The sequence below is a fragment of the Cucumis melo genome, chromosome 12 (genome assembly GCF_025177605.1).
Source record: "Cucumis melo cultivar AY chromosome 12, USDA_Cmelo_AY_1.0, whole genome shotgun sequence".
In the NCBI taxonomy this organism is placed as follows: domain Eukaryota; kingdom Viridiplantae; phylum Streptophyta; class Magnoliopsida; order Cucurbitales; family Cucurbitaceae; genus Cucumis; species Cucumis melo.
In genome coordinates, this window is record NC_066868.1 from 2116175 (window position 1) to 2137630 (window position 21456).

General features: G+C 30.8%; 1 protein-coding gene across 2 annotated transcripts; it reads right to left on the reverse strand.

The window, feature by feature from the left end:
• Positions 1 to 8645: 8645 nt before the first annotated feature.
• LOC103497157 (probable serine/threonine-protein kinase PBL10) lies at positions 8646 to 11717 on the reverse strand. Of its 2 annotated transcripts, XM_008459256.3 has the most exons (7): positions 11450 to 11702; positions 11109 to 11223; positions 10230 to 10552; positions 9970 to 10105; positions 9731 to 9873; positions 9517 to 9640; positions 8646 to 9412 (listed from the first exon to the last, which is right to left on the reverse strand). In XM_008459256.3, the coding sequence occupies exons 2-7, from the start codon at positions 11158 to 11160 to the stop codon at positions 8997 to 8999; spliced, it is 1194 nt and encodes a 397-aa protein (XP_008457478.2). In that variant the 5' UTR covers positions 11161 to 11223; positions 11450 to 11702; the 3' UTR covers positions 8646 to 8996. The 2 variants fall into 2 exon arrangements, with proteins under 2 accessions (XP_008457478.2, XP_008457480.2); XM_008459258.3 differs by lacking the exon at positions 11109 to 11223 and having other exon boundaries at positions 11450 to 11717.
• Between the last annotated feature and the right edge of the window lie 9739 nt (positions 11718 to 21456).

A 21456-nucleotide genomic window follows, 5' to 3' on the forward strand; every position in this document is an offset into this window, starting at 1 on the left:
TTTGTTATTTATCTATCTGGATGTGTTTTCTTAATGATGTCTCCAAACATTCATACTTTATGTGCTTCTAGATAGATGAAGAAGACGAAAATAACAGCTGGCTTATTCATTTAGGAACACAAAAAACACAAACGTATTGACACAGATTTTAATTTGTTTAATATACAAACTGGTTTCACGATCGTTTAAATATAACTAAACGATCGTTTAAAATAACTAAACGATCGTTTAAAATAACTAAACGATCGTTTAGTTACGTTAAACGATCGTTTAATGTAACTAAAAGATCGTTTAACGTAACTAAACGATCGTTTAAAATAACTAAACGATCGTTTAATTGTATTAAACGATCGTTTATATATTTCACACGACTATTCGTTTAGTTTGTAATTCTTTAATTTATATATTTTTTAATTCTTTGCTACTCAACTGCTTTAATTTATATATTAAGCGATCGTTTATATGTAATCACACTAATGTAAAAGATCGTGCATATATCTTTAAGCGATCGTTTAGTAAAGTCTAAACGATTTTCTTAATAAACATAAAAAATATTAAGCGATCGTTTACCTACAAGTAGTTTTGCAAACAAATATGATATTTGAATGTCATCAATTGACCATTCATAAACTACGTTTATTCTAATTTATATAGCATCTATACTTGTGCATTATAGAGAAGAATCGATACATATTTTGCAACATACATGATATACAACTCCTACAAATCTCGCAACAAAGTTCAATACATAGGAGTGTTGGTCCATAATCGAAATGCCAATTGTTTTCTAAAGTAGGACATGTTTTCTTGATATAATGTATCTAAATCAAAACCAGCAGCTATGTACTCAAAATACTTAATGGTGAATACGCCACAATCACTATTATTTCGTTGTAGTGGAATGGAGTCGACAATGATAACTGGCCAAGGATGAGAAGGATTAATCTTGTACGCGGGTCCATCAGTCGATGTCGATGTCATAATTGAAGCCTGAACAAAAAGGAACAAATGAAATAATAATTGCATAAGAGACTGACTAAACATGTCATAACAGCATGGTGAAAGTTAAAATAAATAGTGAAAATTTGGAAGGTGCGAGATACATGTGAGATAAACCACGAGGGCCTAAGAGACTTAACAAACATCAATAGAATCACTCCAAATGGATTAACAGGGGTACCAATTTCATTTTGAAATAAATAGTGAAAGTTTGGAATGTGCGAGATGTGTGCGAGATACGCTCGAGATACATGCGAGATAAACCATGAGGGCCTAAGAGACTTACTAAACATCGATAGAATCACTCCAAATGGATTAGCAGGGTACCAATTTCATTTCAAAATAAATAGTGAAAGTTTGGAATGTGCGAGATGTGTGCGAGATACGTGCGAGATAAACCGTGAAGGCCCAAGAGACTTACTAAACACCAATAGAATCACTCCAAATGGATTAGCAGGGGTACCAATTTCATTTCGAAATAAATAGTGAAAGTTTGGAATGTGCGAGATGTGTGCGAGATACGTGCGAGATAAACCATGAGGGCCTAAGAGACTTACTAAACATCAATAGAATCACTCCAAATGGATTAGCAGGGGTACCAATTTCATTTCGAAATAAATAGTAAAAGTTTGGAATGTGCGAGATGTGTGCGAGATACGTGCGAGATAAACCATGAAGGCCTAAGAGACTTACTAATTTCCAGCAAATAAGTCGATTCCAAAAAAGCCTAAACCAGATGGATGAAACTCACAACAAATACCTAAACCAAACATTTACAGCAAATAAATTAAAAATGGGTTAGAGATAAAACTCACTGAAATAAGAGAAAAGACTCAAAGTTGATTTAATGGTTCGAAAAGGAGAAGCAACGAAATGCAATGGAGGACCAATGAATGGCAAGTGATGAACGATCGAAGTATCTTCGAAGAGTAGAGTGTAGGAATAGAGCGGGAAATTTCAAAAGCCAACAAAAGACGATTTTTTTTTTTTACTTGAGGTGTTCTACGCGAAAGAGAAGGGAAAGAGAAACAACTATACGCGAAAGAGAAGGGAAAGCCAAAGCTGAAAGTTTTTACGTGGAAGAGAAAGGAAAGGGAAAGAGAAATTTAATGAAGGACATTTTTGTACATTCACACCTAAATTGTCCTAAAACCCTTTATTTTCAAAAACTATCCCAAAAGTCATTTAACCCTCCTTTTTTAAGTTATTTTTGGCAATTTCCCCTCTTTTTCTTCTGCTCCTCAAATTTAAAAGACTATGTATATTTTTTATATATTGTCCCCCACGAAGAAATGAAATTTAATTTATGCTTATGTCACACTTATTGCGTTTTAAGGAGCATTGTCTTATTGACCTCCCCAACTTGAATTTGACCTTGACCTCATAAGTTGTTACTATTGCGATTTGTTCATGTTTATCACTTGCCCTTAGTGATGGTCGATTTTTTGCATCCATTTTACAAGACATCTTGATTTTAAATTAATACATTATCTTAACATTTTGACTAATTAATACAACAATAAAGTAATACTCAGTTGAATGTTGCTATCACGAGTAATACTTAGTTACTAGGATTGTAATACTTAGTTACTCCAATCCTTGTGCAAATTACCGCAATCTTTAATGCAAGAGTTGTGATTTGGGACTATTGTTCTTTTTTAGTGTTTGCACTCTAGATTTTCAAGATATCCAATTTTCATTCAAAAAACTCTAATATATATTTAATCTAGTCCATCAAAGTTAAATGAATTATTAGTAAAGACAAAATAGATCTATTGAAAATAAAAATGGCCTAAATTAGTCATTTAATTCAATGATATAAGAAAGGGTAAAATAAGATTGGATTAATATTGTATAACACATGATCTCATTCCTATCGAATACATTTGTGTGTTGCAACTCTTCTTATGCAAACATTTCATTAGTATACAAAGTGTCAAATGGTTGTATATAGGAAAGAAAAGTCGTCCAAACCATACTTGATTCAGGCTAGAACCGATTCGATTTGTGTTTGTTGGAATAAATGGTTATTATTTGTGAATGGATGCATGACTTCATGAAAAAAATAACAATTTGTGTTTCTTTATGAATGGATGCATCATGAGTGGATGCATTACTTCATGAAAACCATTATAGAAAAAAGACACAACTTTTCGAATGACCACAAATAAGTCTATAAATACGGTACTTTTCTATTTGGTTGAAGAAGAGAAATATTTTCCATAATCCTTTGTCTTCTTCGAAAAGATTTTCTCTCTATTGTTCACAATCATAATGCTCAGTAGATCCACAAAGTTTGTTCGTTGATCTTCTAGACAAGGTACTACTACGAGAAGAAAGGTGATCTATTCTATTCCAGGAGACAATTATTCTCAAAATTCAAGCACTAGAATAAGTAAATTTGTCTTAAGGAGATAACGTGAATTCATTGAACTCAGATCTACAATACATATATGTTTTTCACAAATTTATGTAATATTTCTGCATTTGAAGTATTTTTTTAGTTTACCAAGCACCAGTGAGATCACTAAGTTCATATATATATATAAAATAATTTTTTTCTGCTCGTTTTTATATAGAGCCCTTTAAAAAAAATCTGAATATTTTTGTTATTGGCATCTCTTTGATTTTACTTCGGCATGCGGTGAAAAAATTATTTTAATTTATTTATCTTATTGTTGTATGCCATGGGAAAAAGATTGTATTAATTATTTTTTTATCTGTACGTCTTATTGTATTTGAATCAATAATACAAAAGAGTTATATGTATTGCTTTTTATTATTAATTTATTTTTTTTTTCTCCATCGAATTGGTACAAGCATTATGCTTCTGTATTCATTCTTTATTTTATTTGAATTTTCAATTTTTTTTCTTTGTTATATATATAAATATATGTATATATATAATTTGTTTAGATTTGTTTTTTTTCTTCTTCAAAATCACAGTAGCATTTTGACTTGGTCGTTATTTATTATTGTTATTATTATTATTTTGGCATTCTTTTGTATGTCAATAACATATTCATTTGTCTAAAATTCGTTCCAATCTTTTTAATTATATGAGATTTATCTTGTTTTGAAGATATGACTTCAACAAACTTTAATTAAGTTCCTATAAGTGGGGTTGATTTCAAAAGTTGGCAACAAAAGATGTTGTTCTATCTCACAACTTTAAATTTGGCAAAGTTTCTCATAGAGAATGCTCCCATTTTACCTGAGGGAGAAACGAACAAAGAAAAGCAACTTGCATTTGTACAATGTGTATAGTAGTATTCATTTAGCAAAAAATCTATGGACTTCATTAGAGAAGAAATACAAAACTGAAGTTGTTGGTGCAAATAAATTTATTGTTGAAAAATTTTTGTATTACAAAATGGTGGACTCCAAAACTGTAATCAGTCAGGTTCAGGAAATTCATGTAATTCTACATGATATAAATGCTAAGAATATGACTTTGAGTGAGTCTTTTCAGATAGCATCAATAATTGAAAAATTGTCATCCTCATGGAAGAACTTCAAAAATTATCTCAAGCATAAATGCAAAGAGATAAGGCTTGAGGAACTTGTAGTTCAACTTAGGATTGAAGAGAATAATAGAAAGGTAAAAACGTGTAATATGGATAGTACAAAAGATCCCAAGACCAACATGGTAGAAAATAGACCACAAAGCAACAAAAAAAGGAAATTTTCTGGTGAAGGTTCAAATAAAAAACTGCGATTCACAAAAAGGTTCAATGGCAAGTGCTACAACTGTAACAAAATGAAACATCAATCTTAGGATTGTTGTAAACCAAAGAACTTTTAGAAAAAACATGGTTAAACTCATATCACAGAAGTTGATGATGTATCAAATGATGTTGCAGATATTGACCTTTGTGCAGTCATTTCAGAATGCAACATGGTGGGCAATTTCAAGGAATGGTGGGTAGTCACTGAGGCTACTCACATATTTATGCCAATAAGAATATGTTCACATCATATGTGTCAGTTTCTAGTGGAGAACAATTATTTATGGATAACTCTTCTACTTCAAAGGTTGAGGGACAAGGAAAAGTGATTCTTAAGATGATCTCTGGCAAGGAACTCACTCTCAATAATGTGCTTCATATTCTCACTCTCAACAATGTGCTTCATATTCCTGACATTCGCAAGAACTTAGTTTCTGGTTCATTGCTTAGTAAGAATGGCTTTAATTAAGTTGGTCTTTGTATCTGATAAATTTGTACTTTTCAAGAATGAGATGTATATTGGAGAGGGTTATTTGAGTGATGGTCTGGTTAAATTAAATGTGTACTCACGGTTGTACCAAAAAGTATTATTAATAACAAAGTATTTAATTTTGCTTATATTGTTGAGTCATTTGTTTGGCATGGCAGACTAGGACATGTCAACTTTAATTCTTTGCATAGACAAATTAATATGAACTTGACTCCAAAATTCACTTTTGATACAAATCATAGATGTGAAGTATGTGTGGAATCAAAAATGACCAAAACACCTTTTCATACCATTGAGAGAATGACCAAAACTTTAGGGTGCGTTTGGGAAGGAAAAGAGTTATGGGAGAAAAGAATTATAATAATTCTAGGATTATGATAATCCTAGTGCTATGATAATATGTGTTTGGGGGAAAGATTATTATTGATAATGTTATGGTAATATGTGTACGGAGGAAGGAATATGAAATGTAGTGTTATGATAGTATGTGTTTGGGGGATGGATTGTGTTATAATAATGTGTGTTTGGTGGAAGAGTTATAATTGTAGAAATTTAAAAAACAATAATAGAATTTGGATTAGGTTATTTCGGTTAGGTAATGTATGATTGTAAGAAAGGAAAAGATAGAGTTATTTGGGATTAGGATAACCCTAATCCTCATTTATCATAACCCTTGGGCCGAACACAGTTTGACCCAATTTCCTAACTCTTTCCCTCCCTAAAACCCTACCCCAAACATACTTAATTCACAGTGATATTTATGACTTGAAATTTGTGCAAACTAGACGTGGAAAAAAGCATTTTATTACTTTTATAGATGATTGCACAAGATATTGTTACGTTTATATGCTGAAAAGCAAAGATGAGGTAATTGAAGTTTTTAAGCTTTATAAAAAAAAGTTGAAAATCAATTTAGCACAAAAATTAAGGCAATAAGAAGTGATCGAGGTGGTGAATATGGTCCTCCTTTTGAACAATTTTGTTGGCATTATTCACTAAATTACTGCTCCTTACTCACCTCAATCCAATGAAATTGCTGAACAAAAAATTGAACACTTAAGAAAATGATGAACCCAATGCTTATAAGTTTAGGTTTACCAAAAAATTTGTGGGGAGAAGCTTTGTTGACAGCAAATTATTTATTAAGGAGGATATCTCATAAGAAATCATAAAATATTCCTTATGAAAAATGGAAAGTAAGAAAACTTTTATACAAATTCTTAGAAGAGTGGGATGCCTAGCAAAGGTTGCAGTGCTTAAAACTAAAACTGTTAAAATAAAATCCAAAACTGTTGATTGCATATTCATTGGTTATGCTAGCAACAGTTGTGCATATCGATTTCTAGTTCATAAATCAAATATCTCATATATAAATGTTTATACGATCATGGAATCAAGGAATACAACATTCTTTGAGAATGTTTTTCCACACAAAATGTCCTGTGAAGCAAGGTTACAAAAACGTTCTTTTGAATTAAACAAGGATGAGAAACTCATACGAAGTAAAAGGATGAGGATCTTAAAATCATTTGGGCCTAATTTTTTAACATATTTATTAAAAAACAAACCTCAAACATTTAAAGGGGTCATTCCTCTCCAGAAGCTCCATATTGGAAAGAAGTTGTGAATAGTGAAATTGAGTCAATTATGCATAATCATACTTGGAAGTTAATTGATCTTCCATTAGGAAGCAAACCACTTGGTTGCAAGATGGGTCAATAGATAAATATAAGACAAGACTTGTCGCCAAAGGTTACAAGCAACAAGAATGACTTTACTATTTTGATACATACTCACCAGTTACTAGAATTACTTAAAACATACTAAAAATTATGGATTACAGAATACTCGCTAACTTGCTGTACTTGAATGTTATAGTGATGCCAATTGGATATCAAGCACTAAAGACTCTAAACCAACAAGTGGTTACATTTTTACCCTTAGAGGTGGGGTTGTATCTTGGAAGCAAACATGTATAGCACGATCCTCAACTGAATCTAAATTTATAACTCTAGACAAGGCTGGAAAAGAAGCAGAATGACTTCAAATTTTTTTGGAAGATGTTCCCAACTGGTCTAAATTGATGCCTACAATATGTATACATAGAGATAACCAGGTAGTTATTGGAAGGGCACAGAATATTATGTATAATGGTAAGTCTCGACATATAGGACGGAGACATAATACAATCAGGCAACTACTTTCTAGTGGAATTATCACAATTGACTTTGTGAGGTCAAAAGATAATATTGTGGATCCACTTACTAATGGCCTAACTAGGGAGTTGGTTGAAAGTTCATAAAAAAGAATGAGATTAAAGCCTATAATATGAAGTTACTTAGAGAGGCAACCGAACCTAGATGACTGAAGATCCCAAGATCTAGGTTTAATGGGAAAATTGATCTCTAGATAACATAATGAGCACTGCATTAAAGTCTTCCACCCATTTTACGAATGATGAGGCAATGCTAGTATGGTTTTAGGGTAAGCATCATGCCTTTAATGATTTTTTTAAGCGATAATTATTAATAATAATAATAAAAAGAGCATATACGTTGTTCTATATAGGAATCACCTATGTGAGTGTGAATGGCCGCTTTTGTGAGAATTTTAAAGCGAATTCTCTAAAACACTCATGAGACCAGGCAGTGTTCAAGGCCAAAATGAACACAATTATGAGAACAGAGTTTGTTATAATGAGAAGCTGTGTGATATCTATTGTTTTAGTTTGCTCTAGAACGATTGCCAGTTCAAGGCATCATGTCCACTGATTAACCAAGTAAACTCGATTGATGTTCACTAGGGAAAGTTCAAAATTTATACTACTTATCCCCATGCAGGTTCTCCATTAGAGAAATACTGAAAGCTTATTTTCTTCCTTTTGTCAACTTACCATTTATGGGGGGATTGTTGGAATAGATGGTTATTATTTGTGAAGGGATGCATCACTTCATGAAAGAAAATAACAATTTGTGTTTCTTCGTGAATGGATGAATTGGATGCATCACTTATTATAGAAAAAGGACACGAGTTTTCGAATGACCACGAATAAGTCTATAAATATAGTCTTTTTCGAAAAATTATCCATAATCTTTTGTCTTCTTTCAAAAGATTTTCTCTCAATTGTCCACAATTTTGACGCTTAGTAGATCCACAAAGTTTGTTCGTTGATCTTCTAGACAAGGTATTACTCTTAGAACAAAGGTGATCTGTTCTATCACGAGAGACAATTACTCTCTAAACTCAATTACTAGACTGAGTAAATTTGTCTTAAGGAGACAACATAAACATAAATTCGTTAGACTCAAATCTATAATACATACATGTTTTCCTGCTTTGTTGGATTCATAATTTTCATAATAGTGTTTAGAGAAAATCGATAATATTCGATCAATTTCGGGTTTCCAAATAAAGATAACCAAACGAGGTTTGATCTCTAAACTGAAAAAATCCTTTTTCATTCATTAACTATGCATTTTATAATAAACTCAATAACACAGATCCCACCCACAGAAATCTGGAAAAATGAAAAAAGAAGAAGAAGAAGAAGAAAAGCATTACAAAACTGAAACACAATATAGCTATACCCATCACTACAGCGGTAGCATTTTCAACCTTGCTCCCTGCTTCTGTTTCCCATGTAGCAAGTTAAATATGCATTAGTGGAAATAAGAACACTATACAGCTGCTCGACGATGTATAAGCCGAGATTCTTTCCTCCTCTCTCTCCCATCACCACATTGGGTTTTCATTTTCTATGTTCTGTCGAAGACCCAAACTTACGTAAAGAGAGCAGATGCAGATGGTCTAGGATAAGCAGTGACTTCCTTGTTGCCACTGTCTGTGTTTTGCTTACAAGTCCTTGATCTTCTTGGTCCTCCAGTTCCTTTCGAATCCTGGAGATCGTTCAACATCGTAACAATTTCGTCCATATTCGGCCTGAACCTGGGTTCTGCAGATAGGCAACGTGATGCAAGGACTGCTAATCTAAAAGCTGATTCCATGGAGTAGTTGCGTTCAATACGTGCGTCAAGTAAACGAAAAGTCTTGCGTCGATTAGCAAGCAAGGGTTTGGCCCATTCTACCAGATTCTGTTCACCCTGTGGTCGATTTTTGTCGATGGCTCTTCGACCAGATATCATCTCCAATAGAACAACCCCAAAGCTATACACATCACTCTTGGCACTAAGATGACCTAACAATCCAGATGAAATAAAAGATTAACAAAACAGATCATAGAAAAGATTCCTTTTCTTCTTTAAAACAAGCACATCAATTCAATCATTAGGTAAGTATTACCTGTAGCTAGATATTCAGGAGCTGCATATCCATAGGTCCCCATAATTCTGGTCGACACATGACTTTTGTCTCCAGTAGGTCCATCCTTTGCCAGCCCAAAATCTGAGAGCTTTGCATTATAGTTCTGTAATCCCATCAAAGAATGGACTCTTCAATAAAAAAAAAAAAACAAGGCCAATAACTGAAATTCCGCTATACCGTAATAACTACTTACAGAGTCAAGGAGTATATTTGACGTTTTGAAGTCACGGTATATAACTTTGTTTTCCTCACTGTGAAGGAAAGCCAGTCCCTTTGCAGCACCAAGAGCGATCTTCAAGCGAAGGCTCCAAGAAAGAGGTTGAAAATACAGCCCTCCTGAAAGGTTAAATGAAAAGTTGCAAGAATAAATAAACTGAGAATTCTAAACGATGGAGCTTCTAAGTTTAATCAGTGAAGGAGATGAGAGCTTACTTCTAAACAAATGGTTTTCCAAACTGCCCCGTGGAAGGAATTCATACACCAGCAATCGGTGTTCATCTTCCAAACAGTAGCCTATCAGTTTCACAAGGTGAGAATGATGGAGTTGTCCCAGAAAAGTGACTTCAGCCTACAGTAATGAAGAAACTAAAGTTAATTGGATTGATACTTGGTAGCTTACTTTGTTGAAGTCAAAGGTAAAGTAGAAATCATAACCGGCCCGACATCTTTTACAGCAAGGAACAACAACTTACCAGCCACTCCTTGTGACCTTGGAGACCATCTAGGTTAAGCCTTTTCACCGCAACGACAGTGCCAGACCCTGGCTTGGCAGCAGAAAATGAATGCTCATCGATCCAACCTTTATAAACCGAACCAAACCCACCTTCCCCCAACAAACTATCAGGACGGAAATTCCTAGTGGCCAGTTTAAGTTCCGAAAAACTAAAGCTCTTCAGATTAGAGGAATGAAGAATCTCATCCTCACTACGAGGAATTGACGTTGATGAGAACTTGCTGTTGATGCTTGAACTAGAGAGATCGATCGCATCCCTGCTCATGCTGTTTAAGTTTCCTCCTGCATAACTTAAATGTAAGATAGATATCCATAACCTGAAGAAAAACTATTGTTGTCAAATCAAGTTGAATTGTATACACAATTTCGATTTTGACTCGCAAAATTCGGATTCATGTAAGCACATTCAAATACAAGAAAGATCCAAAAATAACAAAAATATTCCAATTCTCAACACAAAAGAATATGACTGCCGGCTGGTGGGGGTACAGTGAAGAAATGCAACCCAAGTGTGAAATAATGCATTAGAAAAGAAACCAAAACCAAACAATAAACAAACAAATAAACAGCTACTTACCATTGTATCTAAATTCAGAATTTTTGTTCTGATGAGTTGATTCACAGATCTCAATCAATCAAGCTACAAAAGTTCTTCAAACAAACATACTATAGACATCAAATGTCAAAAAGACCCAGATAACAGAACTCCAACCATTTGTTAAAAGTAAAATCATGGAAACAGTTTTTCCCAACAGAGAGAAGGACAAAGAAATGAACAATAAAACTTAAAAACAATGGACACGATAATTCACTTCTAAGGCTTTTTTCAGAGCTCTACCTGTACTGCATGTGCTAACAGCTTTAATCTTGGCGCTAAAGCATATCCCCATGGAAACGACTCAAAATCTCACAGCCTGACCACTTATCTCCCTACGGATCACAAAATTCAGCCCCTTACAGCAAGAAATTTTAACAATAAGTTGCAGATCCGAGATGGAAAATGGAGAATCATATGTTTAAGTCAAAAGGGTATCGGAAAACCTCCCAAAAACACTGGCATGCAATCACAAGTTCAGAATTGAAGTTCTTAGCACATAAACAAGAAGAAAAATCCGAAAGAACACAAAAAAAAAACCCCCCCAAAACCCAATGAACAGGGGAGGGAGTAAATTCAATTACCAGGTTCGGTTGAGAGATTCAGAGTCCCTAGCAAGAAACGAAGTTGACGAGGAAGAAATAGGAGGTGAAAACAAACATTTAAATGGGTCGATTCGAATGGCGAAGGAATCTTTGAAAACAAATTGAGAGAGAGAGAGAGAAAGGGGGGAAAGGGTTGAGCTGAGACTACTTTGACTGGGGAAATTGTGGGATAGTAAGAATGAATAAAGAATGGAGCAGTGGGAGATGGTTGAAGAAAGGGGGTCCAGTGCACGAAGGTATGCACTAATGGCGGTCAGTCCACGGGCCCGCATTTTGGCCTAGAAACATTTTTTTGTTTTGTTTTTGTTTTGAAGCTTTTTACCTGGTCAAATGGAAGCAGAGGAAAACAGATAGGGTTTTTGGGGCTGCAGAATTCTGATGATACGATTCTCCACCATTTGATTTCCATCAGGTCAAGAAGTGAAGAAGCCATAAAATTGACAAGTGAGTCAACAACAACCCATCACTACTATACTCTGTTATTGCCAATTTCCATAACCGTCTGTTGTGTTCTTCTTCAATATTGTAATCTATTTTCCTTGAAATATGAATAATGAATATCAACATCCTATTATCATACCAAAAATGTGTGAATTATTTGCATCACCTCTCTTGCATATCATTAGTGAAAATTTCAAAACGAGAGGTGGGGGTAAGAGAGTTAATAGGATTGTGGATCGTGTACGAGTAAGAGGATGAAAGAAGGATGAGATTAAGATTAAAAAACAGGATGCACATAGTCCTTTTGGCACTACCAAATGATCATTCTTCATTAATTTTTTTAAAATTTAGGCCAGTTTGTACACAAAGCACATGGATTAGACTCAGTTTGAAATTATCCTTTTATAATCAACAACGTGTATGATAGGGTAAGTAATGTTTTGTAAGTTTTAATTTTTTAGAAAAAAGCAATTAATTAACTATATAAGTTATTGTGATTGTTATAGGGTTCCTTTGTTAATTCCATTATTCTAATGTTGATATTTTTGTTTTATAAAAATTGTTTGTTGAATTTGTGCCTTCCCTCCAAGCTATGGGTCCCTTTTGTTATTGTTTAATATATATGCCTTTAAAAAAAACTTGACTTTTCAATAAAATTAATCTTCTTTATCTTTACTTTAAATTTCATTCTACAATATTTTATTCTCAATCAAAGAAAAAAAAAATTCCCAATTCATAATTTTCAATGTAACTCATATTTTTTAAGAATTTTAAATTCAAAAGGTGGTATATAAAATAAATTGTATTTTTAAATATAGTGAAATAAACTAAAATATTTACTAATATATACCCAAAATTTAGATTCTATCAATGATAAACACTGATAGACTTCTATCAATGTTATTTATAGAAGTATATAAGTGTCTATTTAATGTCTATCATTGCTAGAATCTGAAATTTTGTTATGTTTTTGTAAATATCTTTTTTTTTTTATCAAATTTACAATTTTTTTATAATTTTCTTAAAATAAATCTATACAACGTAATTACCACCAAAATCATTGATACATTTGATTGGTTCAAATATATATATAAAAACTAATATACAATATATGTTTATGGATAGAAACAACAGTAAAAAAAGAAATTAGAAACATATGTTATCAAAGTATTACAAATATTAAATAAAAAAAAATAGCAAACCAATCATACTAGAATTTGTCTTGGAATTAGTTTTGGATTAAAAGTGTAACACTTTTTGTTCAAATTTGGCATTTTATTATACGTTATTGTGGTCAAATTTTCTATCGTTTTCTTAGGAAACAAACAAATCCCCCTAATTTTTTTATTTAAAAAAAAATATATGAAATAAAGAAATCCACACAATTTTCAACAATTCTTTTTCACAAATTTCAAGAAATCCACGTGGGTCCTTCGTGCTAACAGCAAGTAGAAAATTTTAATATTTATTCCTCAAAAGAAGAATTGTTTCTCTATACACTACCGACCAAAGTTCAATGTTCAATTCTCAAAGCTTCCATAATCTTGTATATAAATAATTTAGTTAAAACCACTTCTTAAGTTTTTAAATACATCAATTTACAAATTTTATACTCCATTCAACTATATCATATCCATATAAATATCATTGTCATACTCATTAGTTTTCTTTTTTAAAAACATAATAATAATAATAATAATAATAAATAATATATTTATGTCACATTCTGAGATAAATTAACGAGAAATTCAACTTTTAATTTTGTATTTAATTAGTTATATTTTTTTTAGAAATATATATACTAATAAGTAAATTATTTATCTACTATTAAAAGTTGAAGGACTTATCAGACAAATCCACGTAAATACTTATAATTAGAGTTAAATGTATATCTATTTGACTTTTACTCTTAAATGACTTTTTGGTTATGTTTATTTTGAAATTTATTAGACTATTTTAATGTTGCTTAACTGAAACTTTCGAAATCCACATTTGATTACATGACTTATTATATTTTGTTACCATTCATGTTTGTTAGAGGAATATCGGTGTTTCATTGATGATTCATTGATAATAATGACAGATTACAGCCCTATATATAACCATATTAAAACACACTAAAGGAAAGAATATACAAGAATAATATAATATTTCCTAAGAATAATATTTCCTAAAAATACTCTAATTATGTCAATATCCTCCCTCAAACTCAAGGTTATCACAAACTTGAGTTTGTTAGAAAAACTTACTAAACAAATCAGTAAATCTAGGATATCAAGAACCCACGAAGAAGAAAAACACAAGGAACTTCTAGGTTGGAGACAGATCCCACAAAGAACAAAACGAAGAACTTCTAGGATGGAGACAGATCCCACGAAGAACAAAAGGAAGAACTTATGGGATGGAGACATAGATCCTCGATCTATAACAGAACCTACGAAGAACATACCAAACTTCTGGGTCGGAGAAATAACTACTGATTTGAAAACAGAATAAATAAATAAATAAATAAATATATATATATATATATAAGTAATTTTATGAACTGAATCATGGGTTTTAATGATGGAATTGGATTCAAAGATCGAGATAGCGAAGAAAAGGATCGAGATAGAGACGGAGTGTTATAATGTTGAGGAGGAACGTCAGTGGAGAGTAGCCAAACCCTAAATGCAAACATGAAGCATAAACAAGTAATGGGATTTGATCCTGAAGAGGAAAGAGGGTGGTGAGGATATTCCGGCTGTTCCACGACGACTTGGAGTTGACGGCTTGGATTGGAGATCTGAACGGAGGTGGGGCGGAGCGGATTTGAAGGGCGGCGACGGATCTAAGATTGGAGGGGGCGGCGACGGCGACTGATGCGAGAAGCTTCGTGCAGCTGACGTGGGTTGCAAAGGAACGGGCGAGGAATGGCAGATCCGAAGGCAGCGGCAGCGGCGGCTGAAGTTGGAGGCGGCGACGGACGTGGGTCGCAAGCGACTGGCGGCGGATGGATTTCTAGGGAATTGTGGGGGCGGATGTTTTTTTTCTTCTTTTAAAGTAAAAACAAAGAGTGAAAGTGGGAGATTTACATTTGGGTCTGCTGGGTCTACCTCCGTCTATGGCTAGTCATTGACGATAGACGGAGGTAGAGATCGAACACGAAAATAGAGATCGACTAAAACCTAAAGCTCTGATACCATGTTAGAGGAATATCAGTGTTTCATTGATGATTCATTGATAATAATGACAGATTACAGCCCTATATATAACCATATTAAAACACACTAAAGGAAAGAATATACAAGAATAATATAATATTTCCTAAGAATAATATTTCCTAAAAATACTCTAATTATGTCAATAATGTTAATGTTAATGCAAGTGTAATCAAAGTTATTGTTATTAAATATTAAAACTTTTCATCTTTACATTATTTTCATGAAAATCAATAGAGTCAAGAAATTGAATTAGATAACAAAATGAAAAAAAAATCAGTTAGAAATTTGATTCATCGATTAAAACAGATTAGCTAAACTCAAAAATTCAAAACCAGAATTCCAGGTATCAGAAATTCAGATTTCCAAATCACACACCCAAACACTGACATTTGTAATATCCAAGTATCAAAACCTTATCAATAAACCCACAGATATTCAATTCCAAACCTACGTGCCAAATCGTCCCCTTAAAATTACATTGGTAACCTTTATTTTTTTCTTTTGAAAAATAAGTTTATTTTTATCTCTCTTTTTTTGACCCATGGTTTTCCTAAGTTAGTATAGGAATTTAGTTTTTAGTTTTATTTATGGAAAAAAGTTTATATCCTTCTATTTTTCTCTCCTATTTTTTAATTTTAAATTAAAGATATATTTTCGAACATAAAATTATCAACTCCAAGCTTACTAACTCTAATAAAACTTGTCAGTAAAAAGATAGATAAAAATATTCAACAAAACTCAAATCTTAAGGATAAAATTGAGGATAAAAATATAAAATATTGAATTCATGTAATTAAATCGAAATAAAACTCAAATCTTAATGGTAAAATTGTTTATTAAATAAAAACTACAGTCAAAATCAAGAGACAGAAAGAGTATTTTTCTATTTTACAAACTACTTTTTGTAACGAACCAAGTCCAGGATTTAAAATTCAGATCCTCAACATTCCCCTACAACCTAACAACACCATCCTTCCTTGTTTTAAAGATTTATTAGAGTTAAAGTTGCCCTCACAAACTAACACGAGTTCTTTTAGCATGTTTTGTTCTCACTTACATGCATCCTAGGAAAATTCTCAAGAGGTCATTCAACAAAAAAAATTATTTCAAGCTAAGCACGCTTAATTTTAGAATTCTTACGATCGAACCACCGAAAAGGAAGGTACACCTTATTCTTATAGGTAGTAACTATAATTCTTTTAAGTCATTCTTAACCTTACTTTCATATCTTCAAGATCCCTTTTGATATGAAATCGGTTCATTTATGACCCTCCTCATCACACTTTTTGAGCTTACAAATTTAATTTTGAAAATTTAAAACTACAAAATAAATTAAAGAAAAAAAAAATGAAGGGGACCTACTTAGTTTAACTTCAAATATATTTTATTTAGAGTTTACAATTATATATTTTTAAGATTTGAAAGATATAAATAAGTTTTGTATTTTTGGTGCATATATAGCATAGCATTTAATCAGTGATTGTGAAAAGACCATACAAATGCCGACCAACATTTATCAGCACAGCACATTTCAATTATTTTAAACTCCTATTCACATCCTACCCTTCTAATTACAACCTCTTCTTTTATGGGTGTAAACAATTATTTATTGCTTTAATGCCATTTTCCAACTTTTCATCTTTATGATCTCCCTACCAAATTTTGATTTTGGGTCCCAACTATTTCATAACGTTTAGTTTGTCGTCAAAACAATAGAAGTTTTGTTCAAATAATCCTTATCTCATTTTTCATTTTGTTGCAACAAACAAATCAAACGAGTAATTTACCTGTGATGATGAGATTATATACGATGCGATAGTAAATTACTAGATGCTTTGATCAAACATGGAATATGAGATTGGCTGCCAAGTTTGGCGACGACATTATCATGATGTTGGATAAATTGATAGTGAAATGGCACCTTCTCATAATATGTAAGAGAGCCATAAATTAAAAGTTTTGAGATGGCAAGGGATAGTGAGTATAGAAATATTATCAAATAGTTTTGTTCGTAATACATTATCTTCTCTTCTCTTTTAATACTTTCATATAAATTGAAATGAGCATTAATTAAAGGACGGGCGTAGAGTAATTAGTTATCAAACTATAGAAATACCTTTAGTGGTAAAAAAAAATTGATAAACTAGTTTTTAAGTATGTTTTGTAGTGATTTTTTTAGTAGAATAATTGTGGAGAGATGAAGAGATCAAATCTTGAATTTGAAGGAAAAAATAATTATTAATCTAAACTTACTTTTGGCATTTGTTACTTTATCGGGGAAATATTAGTTCTAAAAGAATGCACCAATAATGCGTTTTAACTTAAAAACTTTAATTATTCTTAGTAGTAATGGTTATTTTCATCTTATAGATCTTTGTAATCTTAGCATAAGTACTTTTGGTAAAGTGAGCTTAGCTTAACATCATTAACATTACCTTCTATTTCAAATGTAAAAGTCTTGTCTCCAAATCTCAATAATTGTATTGTGTTACTACGATCATAATTTAGGTTTTTTTTTAAAATAAAACATAATTAAGTAAATCCTAATTAAACCCACCCCTAAATTAATAATTAATTGAATTTCATTGATATTTTTAGTGAGAGTAAACATTATAATAGGTGTGCCATGTGACAAATTTGAATTGGGGAATAACATTTAATGCAAAACATTTAGGTGTGTGGTATGGTTGGATGGGATGATGCAAGACAGACACACATGTGACACAAATTCCTGTTTAAAAAGCATATACTTATTATTATTATTATTATAGTTGGCAGAATTTAATTATGATCATAAATGTGTTTTTGTCTCATCCTTCAACACACAATTGAATTTCACATAGTTTATTTCAAAAAATAGAAAAAAATATTATATTATATCATGTAGTAATTGTTGCTGTTTTAGATATGTTTATGACAATTGATCTTTTGTTGTCTATTTTTAAAATTTATGTTTATGTTTTCATATATTTTCTTTAAATAACATATATACCTATTTATTAAATTTGAAGTCAATACTAAAATTTCAAAAATAAATATAATCACATTTTAAAAATTTTGTGTTCGTTTTTAAACGTAGCATTTAGGTTTGGAAATCTAAAATAATTTCAAATCATACTTTTATTTAAATATTTGAGGGTTGGTTTTTATTCTTTTTCATAGTCTAAAATTCAAAATTTAATCCACTTGAGGGTAGAAAAAGTGAACTTAATTAAAAAAAAAAAAAAAAGAAAAACCCTAAATGTCTCAAGTTAGCCAACATATTTCTAAGCAATATTTGATTAGTTAAAACTTATGTGTTATTTTCAACCATATCATAGTCATTTTAGGTAGAAATCATGAAAATATTGTCAACAACCATTTAAATTATATTACTTTAAACTAATCCTAAATCATAAATGATATAATATCACAAAATTATTAGTAAAAGTGGTACTTATAAATGGACATAGAGGTCAACTTTAAGACACCAACTAAATTTAACTTTCTCTTTTGGACAACCAAATATGTGACTAAATTAAACCAATCAAATTACAATTTTGTTCCGTGCCCTAAAAGATATATATGAATATAATTGATGATCTCTGTCTTAATATCAAACTTCTTATCTGTAGAACAAAAGATCATGTCGATTATTATTTAAACAAATTAAGTTCTATTTGAGAAATGAATAAAAGTTATAAAGTTTTCTTTGCGCTGGAGTGTTATCCAAGTTTACCGATTTGCATGCTTTCAAGTTAATAAAATCCAGGTTAAGATAAGTTAGAAGATCGAACGTTCTAGTGTTTCACGTAGAGGCATCTAGGCTGCTCCAAGTTGCGTTTACATTCGTAACACAAGAAGGAGTTATTGCTGGTGGGGGCGTGACAAACTCGTTTTGACAAAAAATTTAGACTTTTTGAAAGTTTATTAAAAAAATATATATACTTTAAATCAAAGCTTAAGTATACTAAGTGCCAACATCTTGTACTTTTGAGTTATAATTAGAGGTATGTTCAAATAACTCGCTATACTGAATAATCTAGACTACCCAACTCAAATTGCAAGGGTCGAGTTGAGTTCAGGTTACATTTTTAAACATTTGGGTTGACCCAACCCAATCCAACCCAACTCAAAGTTCTAATGTTATTAAAATATATATTATAACTTATAAATATTAGAATTCATATTTATTGAAATTTGTAATAGATATATTAAATTTTAATATTTAGAATTTGAGTTTTTTGAAATTTTTAGTTATTAATATGTGTGTAAACAAACAAATTAATTATTTAATAAAAATATACTTTTAAAAAAAACAATATAGCAGGAAAGAGTGATTGAATTGAAGATCATATTTGGATCATTTAGACTCAATAAATCCCTCAAACCTAACCCAACCCAACCATGTACGAGCCTAATTCTAGCTTAATGTAAAAAAAAGAACGTGATGAAGAATACATTGTTATTTTTTGAAAAATATAAATCGTTAATTATTCTAAATAACATTTTGATAGTTGTAGATATGTTGGATTTTGTTTCTTTTTTATTTTTTGGTTGAATATGTTATATTGGATTTGACTAATCCGTGATGGATACATTTTCCAATATTTGCAAATACCATACAATACCATTATATATAATATTAATATAATATGAGAAGATTACAATGAGAGGTTTTATGCAACACAAAAGTCAACATAAAGGGTCCTTCCAAGCCCCCACTCTCCCCCAAAACAAACTGTTTTCTTTTTATTTATTTTATTTTTGCAACTTTTCTTTTCTTTTCTTTTCTTTTCTTTTCTTTTCTTTTCAAGCTTTGGATATTTCCTAAAATCATCATTCATTGTTTGAAAAAAAAAATAATAATAAAACAATTTTTTTTTTTTTTACCCTTTTTCCCTTTTCCTTTCTTTTTCTACTTTTTTGCATTACAAGTACCTCTTTTTCTTTTATTTTGAAAGAAAAAGTTTTGGTAAAGTTTGAATTCATTCACTTTTCTTTTTCTCTTTAATTTACCTTTTTAAAGGTAAGAGATTTGAGAAAAAGGATTGCTCAAATTCTAATTAAAAGTTTCTTTCAATAATATTGCATCAATCCATCAATTGACAAAAAGAAAGAAAAAGAAAAAAGAGGGAAAATAAATTCATTCATTCATTTTGGGAAAAACTTTAATCCATAAAATTCATAAAAATATAAATCCTAAATTAAAATTTCGTAGTTAATAGATTGATCTTAAATTATATATGCATTAAAGTACAATATTGGCATTTTAAAACCAAAACAAAAAAAATCGGCCAATTCTATAAAAAAAAAAAAAAAGTTTAAAGACTTTTTTTTTTTTTAATATTTTAGGCATTTTTTTAAAAAATTTGAAGTATCACAACTTAAAAAAGAGATAAATCTAATACGAACCAATAATTTTGCAATTTTTCTTTCTAAATATCCATAAATTCAAAACAAAATTTGGAATTTAACGTTCTATTTATATTATCGACTTCAAAGTTAATTATTCAATTTATCCGCTTTATATAATAAGACATCAACTATAATATGATTCAATAAATAAAAATATTAAAATCACATATAGATTATTATTGGGTTTTCAATTGTTTTTTTTTTTTTTTTTTTTTTTACTAATGTTTTGAGAAACAAAAGCAATTTTAAAAACATTTTTTTCAACAAGATAAGTTTTTAAGAGTTTGTTTTTCGTATCTATAATTTAAATAATAATTCAAGTGTTTTTTTTATTTAAAAAAGAAATAAAAATATTGATAGAAAAATTAAAGGAAACAAAACACAAACTTAAAAAATAGAAACTAAAAGTGAAACTGCTATCAAACCCTAATTGATCTAAAACTCTTCCAAAGGTTAATTTTTTACCCTAAAAACTAAAAAACTCATTAATAGTCCACTAAAACCCCATAAAAGGGGGTTTGAATCAAACAATTTCGATCGAAAATGGAAGTTGATGTTGAAGAAAGTGAAACATAATTTTCTTAACTTTGCCGTGATTATCCCTCTTTATATATATAAGAAATAATGTTTTTCTTTGCCCAATTGACTCTCCTTTTACTATCATTGAACAAAAGTCTTCAACAAAAGGCTTTTTCTTCTTCTATAAATGAAAGTAAATCGTAAGTCATAATCGAGTTTTAGCCGTGTCCCATATTTTCAATTTTAATAATATATGTTTTTGTCTTACATTTTTTTTTTTTTTTGAAATGGTTACATATTTAATCCAAAGGACATTTTAGTTAATGGATTCTCAAAACTATGTTATTTTGATTCTTGAGCTCTCTTGAACTTTCTTTCCCCTTTAATTTTTAATAGAATTTCTTAATTTATCTCTTAAAACTTTTG